Source organism: Acomys russatus, chromosome 21, assembly GCF_903995435.1.
Source record: "Acomys russatus chromosome 21, mAcoRus1.1, whole genome shotgun sequence".
Taxonomy (NCBI): domain Eukaryota; kingdom Metazoa; phylum Chordata; class Mammalia; order Rodentia; family Muridae; genus Acomys; species Acomys russatus.
In genome coordinates this window covers 45,565,103-45,579,410 of record NC_067157.1, presented here as the reverse complement: position 1 = coordinate 45,579,410, position 14,308 = coordinate 45,565,103, and the positions used below count along the sequence as shown (strand labels likewise).

At 42.6% G+C, this 14,308-nt stretch overlaps 1 protein-coding gene across 6 annotated transcripts in view; it reads right to left on the bottom strand.

The window, feature by feature from the left end:
- The window catches only part of Plekhg1 (pleckstrin homology and RhoGEF domain containing G1), a 151,810-nt gene that overhangs the window by 41,905 nt on the left and 95,597 nt on the right, over positions 1–14,308 (bottom strand). For all 6 annotated transcript variants that reach the window (XM_051164614.1, XM_051164616.1, XM_051164612.1 and 3 more), the window contains exon 3: positions 12,419–12,519. In XM_051164614.1, the coding sequence (XP_051020571.1) occupies positions 12,419–12,519 (101 nt within the window). The remainder of the gene's footprint in view (positions 1–12,418; positions 12,520–14,308) is intronic.

Below are 14,308 nucleotides of genomic sequence, written 5' to 3'. Positions count from 1 at the left end.
TTTCTTGTAGAACCACAACGTCCCTGGAGCTAAAACTAATCTCGCTCTCAAGACTGCTGACTTGTTTTTGTATCATTAGTTATGAGATTACAGAAATGTTTACATTTGTGCAGATTAAAACACACACACACACACACACACACACACACACACACACACACACACACACACACACACAGTTAAAGAAAAGGGAGCTAGATCTGTTACCTCTTCATATAATCCTGGAATTGTGGCATTTGAAAAAAAAAAAATCTTTTAAAAAATTAACTGCCAAACTGTGTGTGAGAAGGATAAATCTCAGCGTAGGACAAGAAAACATTTTCTCTGATGGTGTTTGTTCCTGGAGGTATACTGTTGCTGGGGGGAGGGGGGAGGGAGGGGCAGAGGGTGGGTGGGGGGAGGGGCAGGGGGCTTCAGTCCTGAGCCTGCATACTTCTGCTCTGCAAGGATGGGCCATTATTTCCCCCCGCTGGACAGTTCTGCATGTCTTCTGGTGTCCATCCTCCTGGTTTGCCTCCTGTGTTGAATATCTTTCTATCATTTCCCATGGATTCTCTCCTTTGAGGGTATGCAGTTTCTGGAAGCTTCTTAAGTAAGGGTGACAAGAGGTGAATCTTCTGCGTCTTCCTCTTCACTAAATGTCCTCCCTTCACCTGGACTGATGTCATGGGATGGGGCTGCTGCTTCTTCTATTATTTCTTCTTCTTCTTCTTCTTCTTCTTCTTCTTCTTCTTCTTCTTCTTCTTCTTCTTCTTCTTCATTTTTCTTTTTTGAGACAAGGTTTCTCTGTGTACTATCCCTGGCTGTTCTGGAACTCACTCTGTAGACCAGACTGGCCTCAAACACAGAGATCTACCTGCCTCTGCCTCCCGAGTGCTGGGATTAAAGGCGTGTGCCAACACACCCAGCCGGGGACACAAGATTCTTATTTGCAGTAATTTTCTCTGAATGTTCACCGAGCCCAACGAATGCTACTGAGAGTTTGGTACCACTTTTCTCCCCAACTGGTTCTCCATGTAATTTTTTTTTTCCCTGTAAGTTTTTAGAATTTTTGTCTTTGCTAATGTAACTCCGAGGCTCTGTGCTAGTCAGCTTTGGGTATGGTCTCTGATCATGTATGCAAGCAATTTGGATATGATCTTGAGATATAGCATCTAAAGTCCCCTCATTAGGACAGCCATAGGACATTAATCCACGAAAATGATGCTTTCTGTTCCACTTTCTCTTCAAATTACGGTGAACTCTGCCAGAGGCTGTGTGCCTTGGCTTGCCTCACAGAAAGTGGGAGCCGACACAGGGATGCTGATGTTTGCTATTAAGTTAAACAGTAAGGAAGGCGCATATATACATATGGTTCCCAAACAAAAACACAAAGCACAAAACCATAAAACCATTTGCCAAAATGTGAGTTTATTATTATTATACTATAAATTGATAGTTTAATTATTTCTGAGCTGTACTTTCTAAAGTGATAAACAAAACATAAAAACAAACAAACAAACAAACAAAAACCACCACCACCACACACACACACACACACACACACACACAAAGCAAATATGCTTATGGGTCTTAACCATCTGCAGCAATACAAAGGATTCTGGAACTATGAGCCTCAAAGGCTCCTGTTTTGGAATTATGTGTTTGCTGTGTCTGTCTCTCTGCTGGTGGCTGGCAGAGGTTCTGTTAGCCACATTTGTGGGTCTTCTTGTCAGACCTTCTAATTTCTCTCACTTTCCCATCTTCTTTTCCTCATAGCGTGCTTGTTGTCTCTTTCTACATTCTTTTTTTTTTTTTTAATTTTTTATACAGTGTTGTGCCTGCATGCCAGAAGAGGGCACCAGATTCATTATAGATGGTTGTGAACCACCATGTGGTTGCTGGGAATTGAACTCAGGACCTTTGGAAGAACAGCCAGTATTCTTAACCTCTGAGCCATCTCTTCAGCCCCTGTTGTCTGTTTCTAGATCTTAACTTCATTTCCCATCTGTTGACACTCTGCTTATGTCTATTACCACACTCTTCATGCTATTTGGATGTTTTTGTCTGAACATGCTATTTGGATGTTTTTTTATGCTTCTGCTTTCATTTTACAAGGGCCAAATAGTCTATGATGCTCTACAAAGCTATGAGGGTGATGGTGATGATGGTGTTGATGAAGATGGTGACCTTCCTGGCTGTTCTTTGTCTATGCTGAGCTCTTGTTCCTCTGTTTAATGATTGTGGCTTCTGTCATCCATTCAGTAGTTCTCCTTAAAAAACAAAACAAAACAAAAACAAAAACAAACAAACAAACAAAAACCAAGCCTGGGAACCTTTACTGGTCCTGGATGGTTTTATGTCATCTTGACAAAAGCTAATGCCATCTGAGAAAAGGGAACCTTAACTGAGAAAAAGCCTTTACAAAAGTGGGTTGTAGGCAACCTTGTTGCTTTCTTAATTATTGATTGATGGGGGAGGGCCCAGCCCACTGTGAGTGGAGCCATTCCTGGGCTGGTGGTCCTGAGTTCTATAAGAAAGCAGGCTGAGCAAGCCACAATAAGCAAGCCAGTAAGCAGCACCCCTCCAAGGCCTCCACATTAGCTTCTGCTTCCAGCTTCCCATGTGATTCGGTTTCTGCCTTGGCTTCCTTAGTAGACAGTGTTTCAGGATATGTAAGCCAAAGACAAAAACAAAAACAGAAACAAAACTCCTTTCCTCCGCAAGTTGCTTTTAGTTATGGTGTTTTGTCATAGCCATAGTGACTCTAAGATGGTTTCAAGTGAGACTCCATAATGCTGATCATAATCTCTGTACATAGATGGAGTTTATCACATAGTGACCTTCACTCTCAGGTAGTGGTACTCTAACAGTTTAAGTGACATGACGTATTTATACCTTGAAATGCTCTTAAAATGGAATTTATATATAACATTTGCATCTAGATTTACATATATACACTAGAAGTTAATAATAATGCCAAATACAGAGTATTAATCAACAGATACAGAAAATAATTATATTAATATAAATATTTCTTTGTAACTTTTTTAAAAAAGCAAAACAGAGGATCATGTTTTACATGTTTGTACATTTCTCATCTAACTCCAGCTGGATTCTCTTACCTGCTGCGGAATTCAACTTGCTGTATGTAATCTATTACTTGGGCTAAAATCTACTGAAAACAAAGTAGCCACAAAAACATGTCATTAGGAGCTGTGGGAGCACTTTAATGGCTTCTTCAGACAAGGGTGATTATACTTTGATAGTCTCCTGAAACTCAGTAAGTGGTGTGGGTCTTTACAAGTCTGCTGAAGTCAAAAACCACACTGAATGGGCCATCCTATCACTTTTCAAATCCACTGCATCATTCTAATCGCAAACATTTCCCCCAATATTCTCGTTAAAACACCTCTTTTGCAAGATTAATTTTACTTTGGCAAGTATCACTCAGATATTTGTATTGCTATTTATAGCAAGATGGATATAGTAATAAGTGAGAAGCAGTTGAAACACAGAGAGAAATGCCAGGAGACAAAGAAGAGGGGACGACAAGGCGTTTGGGGTTGGGGCTCTCATTTATTGAAGTAAACGTTGCTGTTTTTCTAGGGTTTCTGTCTGGGCCTATCAATATCAATCTTCTCTCTTGGGAGATAAGGATTTTGGGAGGGTTCCAGAACACTATCTCTGAGCTTACTTGAAATATTCCTTGGCTATGTGTAACTAAATTCTAAATTCTGTGCTCCGAGCATTCCCCCTGAGCATCAATTTTATATCTCCAGAGTGAACTTGCTGGGAGGAGGAAGGGTCTTGGGGTCCACCTTGGCTCTAGACATCCCTCACCTATAAATGAATGAAACTTATTCACTGCTCAGGAACCACAGCGCTGGAAGGAAACATAGGTCCCAGATAGTCTCAACCTAGCCTTACAGTGAGGAGATGAGGGCTCAAAAAGAGAAAGCTGCTTATCTTAGACTACACAGATTATAATTAATGGCAAAGCTGTGGAAGGTTCCTGAACCTCACCTCTGTACTGAAGAAGGCATTTCTTTAGCAAACTTAAGGAAGCTAAGTATGAGACTGTGTGCCCTGGAGTTCTCAAAGGCACACCTGGGAGATCTACTCGGTGCCACCTGGCAACTTAACTTTTATAGCCTTTTACTTAGATAACATAAACACAATGTAAATGAGGGTGGTGGGCGGTCTTTATCTCATCTTCTTTCATGCTGCTACTGTCCAAACAAAACCATGGGCTTGCTGTTCAACAATGACTGAGAGACTTCCCTGTCAGGGGTGAAGAGAAGCACTGAGGTAAAAAAGACAAAAGTGATTCACGTAACGTGCCTATGAGCACGTTCTGATCATAGGTGATGAGGGTGAGTAAAGTAGTCACTACCACATGGTAGCCTGTAAGCTGAAGTCAATCAAGGAGAGAAACCGAGGCAGGGCACAACTGGTGGAGGGTTGAGGGGGTCACAAAGTTTATTCTCTGAGGTGATTGAAGTTTGAGGGCATGAAGAGACTTGGAAGAAATCGTTTAAGAAACGAGGCCCCTACTTCAAGACAGAACGAGCTTGGTATGCTCTAGCGTGCTGTGACTGGGGGTTGGTGAGCATTGGAGAATAAGGGGATTCATGAAGACAGGTAACTGAGAGGAAAATAAGAAAGACTGTAGGATACAGCGGGTGGGGGGGGGGCCTCAGTGTGGCAGACCAATCACCAGAAACAGGACTGGCCACCCAGAGTTTCAGTCTGAGGGGGCCAATGACTACAGAAATGGCCTCAGTGTAGCAGTGGGCAATGAGACCCACACTCCAGAAGATGGAGTGTCCAAGATTTCTTTCAGAGTTAAAGTCAGATGGTAACCATCTTTCTTTCAGGATCTTGTCTAAATTCTCCCCCCCCCCCCGAGTTATTAATTATAACAGCCTTGGCTAGACTGGACTTGCTTTGTAGACCAGGCTGGCCTCGAACTCATAGAGATCCACCTGCCTCTGTCTCCCCAAGTGCTGGGCTTACAAGCATACATCACTATGCTCAGACAGCTCTCTTCTCTTTAGAATGTGATCACGAACCAAAAAAAAAAAATCATTTTTCTTGAGCCCAGGCCTCTGAGCTCGTCGTACTGGACAGACAGCAGTAGCTCTGTTCGCCCTCAAGAGCATACTGTATGTGATGCTTTCTCTGGCCACTGCTGTGAACCTAAAGGCAGGAACTGTGTAATGATTGCAAGGTCACACTGCTTTATGCTGAAGGGTCAGGAACTTGCCTCTCCTCTTCTGCCTGGCATAGGCTCCAGGCAACACTTCCTTTCCCCACTACCTAACTAAGCCATTTTAATGTTTAGCTTCCACAGAGACGCATGTGCATATGAGACTGGAAAATAGCACGTGACGCTCAGCGATACATTAGGCTTTTGTTGTGGTTTGTTTTGTGTTGCTTTTTTGAGGTAGGGTTTCTCTATTTAACCCTGGGTGTTCTGGCACCCACTGCTAGATACAGTAAGCCTTTCATTCCAGTTGACAGGAAGAAACCTGTGCATAAAAGGATTCCCACCATTGCACAAACCTGAGAGTCACTGTGCTAGGCTGAAAATATACAAAAGAGGCAACTGTCTCACCTCTCTCTGCCTTGTTATGTGTTCTAATGAATCATTACATTGCATTAAAATGATCTATTTTAAAAAAAAGCACAGCCCAAAGATATATATATATATATTTTTTTTTAATTTTTGGACTTAAGACATCTTTATCTTATTTTGTGAAGATTTCACTAGACCCTTAAGCAAAATTAATTGCATGGTCCCGAGCTTCTGAGAGCATCCTGTTCATTCCTGGAGTGCATGACTTAATGCCCTGCTCTACAACGGTGTCATTCATGTCTGAGCTATAAGACCGGGTCCAGCATTTTTCACAGAGTAAAGGCTCAACACACAGGTGTACTGACTGAAGCAGAAGGAAAACGGTTTGAGCCTGATGATCTTAATCTGCCAAGAAGCAATTTAGATATAAAAATCCTATCCATGCGTTTCCTCCTGCTTCACCCTTAAAGAGATTCACGTTAAGGTCTGGACAAGTTTTCTCTATTCCAAGAGCACTGGCATTTTCCCTTTGGTGGGTAATACAATTTTCTCCTTTCAAAGCTTGGGAATCATTGGGCCCAAGTGGTTTCTTCTAACTAACCTAGTTTCTGACCACTTGGAGATTTATTCCAGACACCAAACCAGAGCCTTAAATTTCAGGTTTATACAGTAAGAGATGTGGCCACTAAAAAGCAGACCAGGATGAAGTCTCAGTGGCATTTCACGGCAAGGGATTAAACCATTCAAATCTCGTGACGCATCAAAAGAGAAAGGGAGGGCAATGAAAGACAAAGTGTCCTCATCCTTTCTGAGCATAAAATAGCTCCTCAGTTATGAACACAGGAAGCACCACGGGCACGGGAAGCTCATTCTGGTAGTGATATAGGTGTGTGGCTCAAGTCAGAACGTCTACCAATACAGTTCAGTCAATAAGCGCAGGAGTAAAATAACCTGCTGTTTATTAAAGCTGTTTTCAACAGTGCTCAGTGTGCACAATATTCTGATAAACTCCAGCAAAATGGAGAGGTGTTTCTCTAAATTTTAGTATACTTAATTCATAAGTCCAGAGATGTTTCTGATGATGTCAAAATGAAGATAAGGGTGTGACATTGTGGAAGAAGGTCGATTCAAAGCAGTGGGGTAAGAAAAAGCCCTAAAGGGAAGAAGAACTAAAAAAGTCAACAAAACAATTCATGTCATTTTCAGAGTGACTGCATAGAATTCTAGAAGCATGTACAAGCCATTGTTAGACATCACGGGGAAGGCTGGAAAGTTCCTTTGACATGACAACTTATGTAAGAATAAAAAACATTCCTAATTGATACTACATAGTTAATTTTTTACAAATTGAAAAAAAAGTCAACATAATGTCAGTATTTTAAGGTCTCTAGGGATTAATTTTTAAAGCTACATGTTTTCATGTGGGAGAAAATCTGTTAAATATTTTTCCGGGATGTTTTAAAAGGTAGATGGGACCAGGTGTGCATATGGAATTCCAGGATGTGGGAGGTGAAGGCAGAAAGATCAGGAGTTCAAGGTCATCCTTGGTTATACAGTGAATTTAGGCCAGCCAGGGTTACATGAAATTCTGTCTCAAAAATAAATATGCAAATAAATAATTGGCCAAAGAGACATACAGCTATAGATGGGATGACCTGGTCACGTAAAGATGGCATTTTTGATATCAGATTTATAAAAATACCAACAGAGTATTGCATGAATTTTGAAAAACTAACAAACAATAACACCAAAACCACTTGATAGGGCTAAGTCAAGAGCAATTAAATTAGTGTTGAAGGAAGCAAACCGGACTCAACAATGAAGGCATCATGGCACCAGGACAGTTGGAAAAGTACACTAAAGAGGACTCAGAGATCAGACCAGAGCCACACCCCCAATGGAAACTTGGCATACAAAAGACAGAAGATGCAACCTAGCGTGGAGAGTTTGCGTATTTCAATCAGTTGTGCTGGGACCGTTGGCTAGACATGTGAAATCAGAGCTTAAGTCTATTGTCCAACACTGTACCACCACCAGTTTCAGGCAGATTAAAAACAAGTGTGAAAAAGCAAACTTTAGGAGTCTATGGGAAAAAAAAAGCTTATCACTCAAGAATAGGAGATAATTTTTAAACTCAAGCCCAAAGTGTCCTACTTTCAAAAGGGTATTTTGTGTTGTGGATTGAACAGTTTGCTTCTTAGAAGCCACATTAAAGTTAAAAGGCATGTCTCATTACATGGTCCATAGAATTTATCAATTATAAGAGTTCTTATAATGCAACGAGAAGAATCATGAGACTGGCCAATGGATATGGCCAGAAAAATCACAGAAGAAATATAAGTGACCAGCAAGGGAAAAAAAAAAACATTCTCATTGCAACTGGCCCAATGCAAAATGTAGAGCCACTCTGGGAAAAGTTACACAGCGGTCACACAACTAGAACACTAGAGCTCAAAAATGATGTTGAGTGAAAAAACAATCTGTAAGAGTTTGACAGTACTGTATGCAGTGCCTGAACCAAGGGAAATAAATATATATGTAATGATGGTAAAACTACCCCAAGGCTTGGTGGTGGAACACATACATGTGCAGTGTGCGTGAGCTTCATCCGCAGAAACATGGGCACTATCATCACAATAAAATGAAACAGGCGAGCAAACAGACTCAGATTGGGAATGAAGCACCATATTGAATTGTAAGTTGCAGTGATGTATGATCATCTATCTTAACTGATTCTGCATCTTTCTCATTCTCCCTTCAGTGAAGAATCTTGCCATCTAGGACACTTGTTTCTCTGATTTGTAATATATGAGACAACGATACATGATAGGAACGTTTATGCCACAGAATCTGGCAATTTCAATTCCAGCTTTCTCTCCCCTTGCCATGCTAGAGAACTGGTCTACCAGCATGAGAGTGCACCAACTTGTACAGTGCAAAATGACAATGGAGAAGGGCAAAAAAAAAAAAAAAAAAAAAAAAAAAAAAAGGCTTTCAGTGAGATTTTTAATACATTTAAAAAATTTTTTAAAAACATGTAAAATTAAGTATGGTACAAAAAAACTGGGTTTAGTATATTATCTACTTTTCTTTGTTTTAGAAATGCATGTCATTGTTCTATAACCCATGTGTTTGGCATCAGATGTGTTTTTGGATTTTGGGATATCTGCACAGACACAGTGCAGTATCTTGGAAATGGGACCCAGGTTGAAACATAGAGTTCTGTTGCTTCATCTGCAGCTGATATACATAGTTTGAATGTAATTTTGCACAGTTTTCAGTGGGTCTGTATTGTGATTATGACATATTTCATGACATCAGATATGGAATTTTCCACTGGTGCCAGTAGAAATTAATTTGGAGCATTTTGGATTTTCTATTTAGGGATACTCAATCCATATGTCTTGGAAAAACAAACCCTTTTGTCTGGATTTTTCAGGCTAATATAGCACACCCCCTTTAATTTTAAAGTCTTACCTAGTTGGACACAATATGATAACTCTGTTGAAAAATCTAGAATTAAATTTAACAAGAGAACTTTAGAGTCTACTATTTAAAGCTCCATCATCATTAGCTGGACAGTTGCATCTTGAAAATCAATTGGAACATTATTAAAGATTCATGAGTGGTGACATAAAAGGTCACATTAATGTTCTTACTTAACAGACTGTAACAGCCACAGGGCTATTTAAACTATAAATTTAGATTTTCCATATAAGAAAATGGAAATAAAAAACAAATGGGGGCAAAAGAGATGATTCTACTGTATGTAGCTGGGCATGGGATTGAAAGCCATGTAACTCCAGCGCAATGGAGGCTGCCACATGAAGGCTGTGAATCTGAGCACAGCCTGGGCTACATAGCGAGTTCAGGGTCAGCCTGCAATAACCTAGTGAGGCCCTGTCCCAAACAAATAAGCAAGCAAACAACTAACCCACAAAGCCATGGCAACTCAACAGTGAAGTTAAAACAACAGATATTTTTCAAAACCAAGGAAGATGTTAGAAATTAACAGAAGTGGCCCACAACTAGTGCTATAGCCTTGAGCAGAGGACCTCCTGATCTGAAAGGCTGATTCCTCACATAGGAAGTTTACTGGGTCTTACTGCCTTCTCTCCACCTTGCAGAGAAGCTAAGGGGATTAAGGCACTGCATGAACAGTGAATACATAAATCTGTGCACGATCACAGAAGCCACTGGCATCAACACGATGGCTAGGACCTCACCCACGCCTTATGTGTACACCATCAGCAGGCCATTCCTTTATTCTGGCCCAGGTATACTTTGGACAGCAATGGATTTCAAGGTCAACGGACATCTAACAGGAAAGGATGGACTATGGATTCAGGAATCCAGGCATCAGTTTTTGTAGAGTGGACTTCCCTGCCGAGTCCCTTCTTGCTAACTCACCTTTCTCTTTCTTTAGACTAGGAGACAAGTGAACATTTACAATTCCAAGGAGTGAAACATACCTCCTGAAGTCAGCCATAGCTTCCTAGTGTTCATAAAGGGCTTGGAGAGCAGGGTTCTGCTGTGCAGGAGGGCACGTGGCTGAGCAAGCCCAGTGACTTGTATGAAAGGAAGATGCCTCTAGAGCTGCCTGGCCTCTGACACGAGGAACACTCTACCAGGACTTCTCTTAATTTGGGGCTAAACCACAGAAGAGCTAGGTCAAGGGCCTCGCAGCACCCAGCGTCTTTCTGGGTCACAGTGGGAAGTGATGCTGTCCAGGGACTCACAGAATTGCTAAATAGGGGCTTGCATTAAGACCAACACATCACCAAGGAGGATGTGGCTTCCGCAGCTTTCCATGTCTTTCTCGGCATCTTATTCCTGGGCTGATGTATCTAGATAGTGTTTCTCTGCTGCAACTCCACATTGTAAACACTTGAGGGCCTTCTGGACCATTCTGAGGCTGTAGCCCCCTCCCAGACCAACAAGTCAATTTATGGAGAAGGTAGGGTTCAGATCTTGCTTTAAAAAAAAATAATGTTTTTACGTACTTTCTGAGAATTTCATACAGTATATTTTGATCAGATTTTTCTCTCTCCCACAGCTCCTCTCTGACTCCATGTCACCTCCCTACCCAACCAAGTTCATGTTATTTAAGCACCAGGTCCACCTTGGCGTCTGGTTGTTATACCCAGTGTCACTCCATTGAAGAAAACTGATTTTTTCCCCCTCTTCCAGCAAATATCAATTACAAACAGTTTCTTGGTGAGGGGCTTCATGGCCACTTCCCTTACATGCTGGGATTTTGTCTGACTTGAGTCTGTGAAGGTCTTGTGCATGTTGCCATAGTCTCTGTTAGTTCATGTGTGCATTAGCTCCATTGTGTGTTTTTCTGGAGTCATCCACCACCTCTTGGTCTCACAACCTTTCTGTCCCCCTTTTATAAATCCCTCAGCCTCTAAAAGAGGGGTATGATCCCATTTAGAACCAGCTATTGCTTGGTAGTTTGTTTTGAGAGATGGTGTCGTATAGCTCGGGCTGACCTTGAACTCATGCTGTGGCTGAGGTTGACCCTTCCGCTTCTGAGCCTCCTGCCTCCGCAGGTGAACCCATCACCTGTTGTTTTATTTGGTGCTGAGGATGGAACCCAGGGCTTCGGGTATCCTCGGCAAGCAATTACCAACTCTATACCCTCGTTATGTTTTTTAAGGAGAGCTTTTCAGGTGCTTCAGCGGGTAGCTCAGGAGAAGCCTGGGCTCAGAAGACACAAAATGGTTCTCAGAGTCTGCAAGGTCAAGCGAGTAAAACCCTGATGTAGTCTTGGTCTTTTCTATGAGCTAGACTGTCAGACCTGGAGGACCCTGCCTCCTACAAGCCAGGCTGGTGCTAAATATCAAGGACCCAAGGGGGCAAAGGAGGTGGGGACCCTGCCTCTGAGAAGCTCATCTTTAGTGGCTCGGATAGGCAAAGAGGAGTAGGATGTCGCTTGTAGTATCTTGTTAAGTCAGAATGAGAGGGTGATGCAGTTTTTTAATGGCAGGTCGCTGTGTCAAATGGCCACCTCCAATGGGAGTAGTGTTTTAGTGCTTGGTGCATCTTGAGCTGGTCCTTGGGGTATGTCAGCTAAGAGCTCCACTGCAACCACAGTAGGGGGCATTTCCTGGTGAACACCTCCCACATGGTCCAGAAGAATGATGAACACCACCGCCTGTGCGCTTAGACTGCCTCTGTGTCTTCCAAGCTGTGCTACAGATGATGACAATAGCTTATATATCTGTTTCCACGTCCTGCAGTGTCCAGTCTTTGTTACAAGTATAACTTTCTAGGCTACTGCTATCGCTTACTGTCTAGGACCTACTTAATGCATATGAGAATTAAGTTATTTGAACTGGGAGTGGCAAGACGGCGTAGCAGGTAAATGTGCCTGCTGCCAAAGCCTGGCAACTTAAGTTCCTTCTCTGGAAGGAAATAATTCCTTCAGGTTTTCTCTTACTGTGACACACAGACACACACACACACAAATAAATGCAAGAATATTGTAATAATTTGAAATGCTTGATTGTTAGTGAAATGGAGATATTGTTATAATGTAAAGGCTTTACTGACTATCTCTTGTGTTCAGATTACCCTCTAGGCAGAAGAAAGCATGTTGAAAGTCCCACATGGAGGTAGATTCTGGAGACCAAGCTAGTGCGACGGCTGGATGTCCTGCTTGCGTTCCATTGTGGACAAAAGAGGTCAATGCTCTACCAGGGAGTTGAGGCTCGTTTCAAAGGCAGGAAAGGAGAGAGGGGCAACGTTTATGAAGCTGAACCAAGGATTATGGGCAAAAATTTCTTAGGTGTGCTGAACTGAGAGGATTTATAGCGCTCTTCTGCGAGAACACCCTTTTGAACGTCGACTTACCTATTAAAGTGGTAGATATCCTGGATGTTTCCGAAGAGAGCAGCCCTGTCTTCAGTCCCCAGAGGGAGCACTGTTTGGTCCTGGATGCACGCGAGGTAATCCTGTGAAATCAATAAGAAGGTTGCCTTAGGACATTTTCCAGGACATTATTAATATGCAAGATGAATCACTGGCATCGATTTCAAATAACTACGATACTAGTGCATTTATTACCTCTACCATGGAGCACAGGCAGGTGTGCTTTCATTAATGAGTACAACACTTACCTATTAAAGAGCAGGTAGTTGTAGCAAGGAGAAAGAGTGTGGCCTACATTAAAAGATTTCCACCCCCCACCCCAACCCCGCAAACCATCAGAGGGTAACTCTATGGATGCTGATCCCAGTTAGTGATCTTTTCATTGTTTGAGGAGGCTATCATTTCCTGTGTCTTTGAGGGATTTAGAAAAAAATCAGGGGTCTCGGGAGATAGCTCAGTTGAAAAGTGCTTGCTGTGTAAACAACCTGAGCTCAAGCCCTGGAACCAACACGAAAAAGTGCATGATGGTGACATGCGCTTGTAATCCCAGTACTGGGGAGGTGGGGACAGGAGCTTGCCCATTGGCCAGCCTAGCCTGATGTTCTAGTCCCAAGCCAATGACCGATGCTGTCTCAAGAACCAAAACAGACAGAACTTGAAGAACAACACTCAAGGCTGACCTCTGACCTCCCCATGTACTCTCATACACATTTGAAATTTATATAGGTGGGAAACTGGAAATAAAAATTCAAACTGTGGCAGAGTTGTTTTAGATAAGCGTTTAAGGAATAAAGGCACCAGATATTTACATAGAGAACCAGATTTGGGAAGGTTTTAAAAATGGCCACATCACTCACTTTTGTTAAGTGTTGTTATATTACTGAGCTGGGGAATGGAAATAATTTTACATGCTGAACATTTAAATTGATCTCAAATACATCCCATATCAGCCAGACCCACAGAGGGTTAAACCGATGCAACCCAGAAGCTGTTTGGATTGCTGAGGGGAGACTGCTTTCTGCTCTTCCTGTGCTTAGGAGTTCACTACTCGGTCTCCCAGCAACGCTGAAGAGCGGACTCAGTAGGAAGCAAGGACAGAGTACAGGAAAAAGCGAAAGCAGCTGAAATAACGTAAAATGAAAATAAATAAATAAATCCAGTCCCTCCCCAAGGCTGTACATTGTAGCTCTGCTTCCTCCCAAGTGGGGGAGGGGCAGGTATGCTGCAGCATTTGAGGGTGCACAGTAACAGGGACCACAGAGCCCAGCTCCCTGCTGTGTCCCACTTTCCAGCAACACGGGAGATGGTGTGCAGAAGAGCTCAGTGAGGAGAAGCTGGGACATCACATACCTCAGAGGCTAGTTCCCTCCCTATGCCTTCCCCTAAGCCACATCCATCCTCACTGTTTGTGCTTTCTGTAATAAAACATGGGCTTTGTCGTTAGCTGTGTGAAGTAGGACACATGGGTCACTGTCTACACACAAAAATGCCTTCATTCTGGTCCTTTCCTCCTAAAAGTATTGCCACACGTGACCTTTATCATCTTTCTATGCAAGTCTTTTCCCTCCCTCCCTTCCTAGAACATCTCATAGGAAAGCGGGCTCACAAGGTTCCATTGACTCCCCTGACCCCCCAAGCAAAGCTTTTACCATCATCACGAGTGGGACGATGATAAGGACGTTGTGTACGTGCAGAGGAGTTCCTGTCCAGCCGAGAGCAGCTAAGCATGGCGGACCTGAAGCTCTAGTACGTTTAGATCAAGATATACACCCGGCACTTTTATCAAAGAGCACTCCCTGAGAGCTGGCGGCACGGGTCAGTGGGTCAAGGCCCCCATGATCAAGCCTGATGACCTGAGCTCCCTCCCAAGGG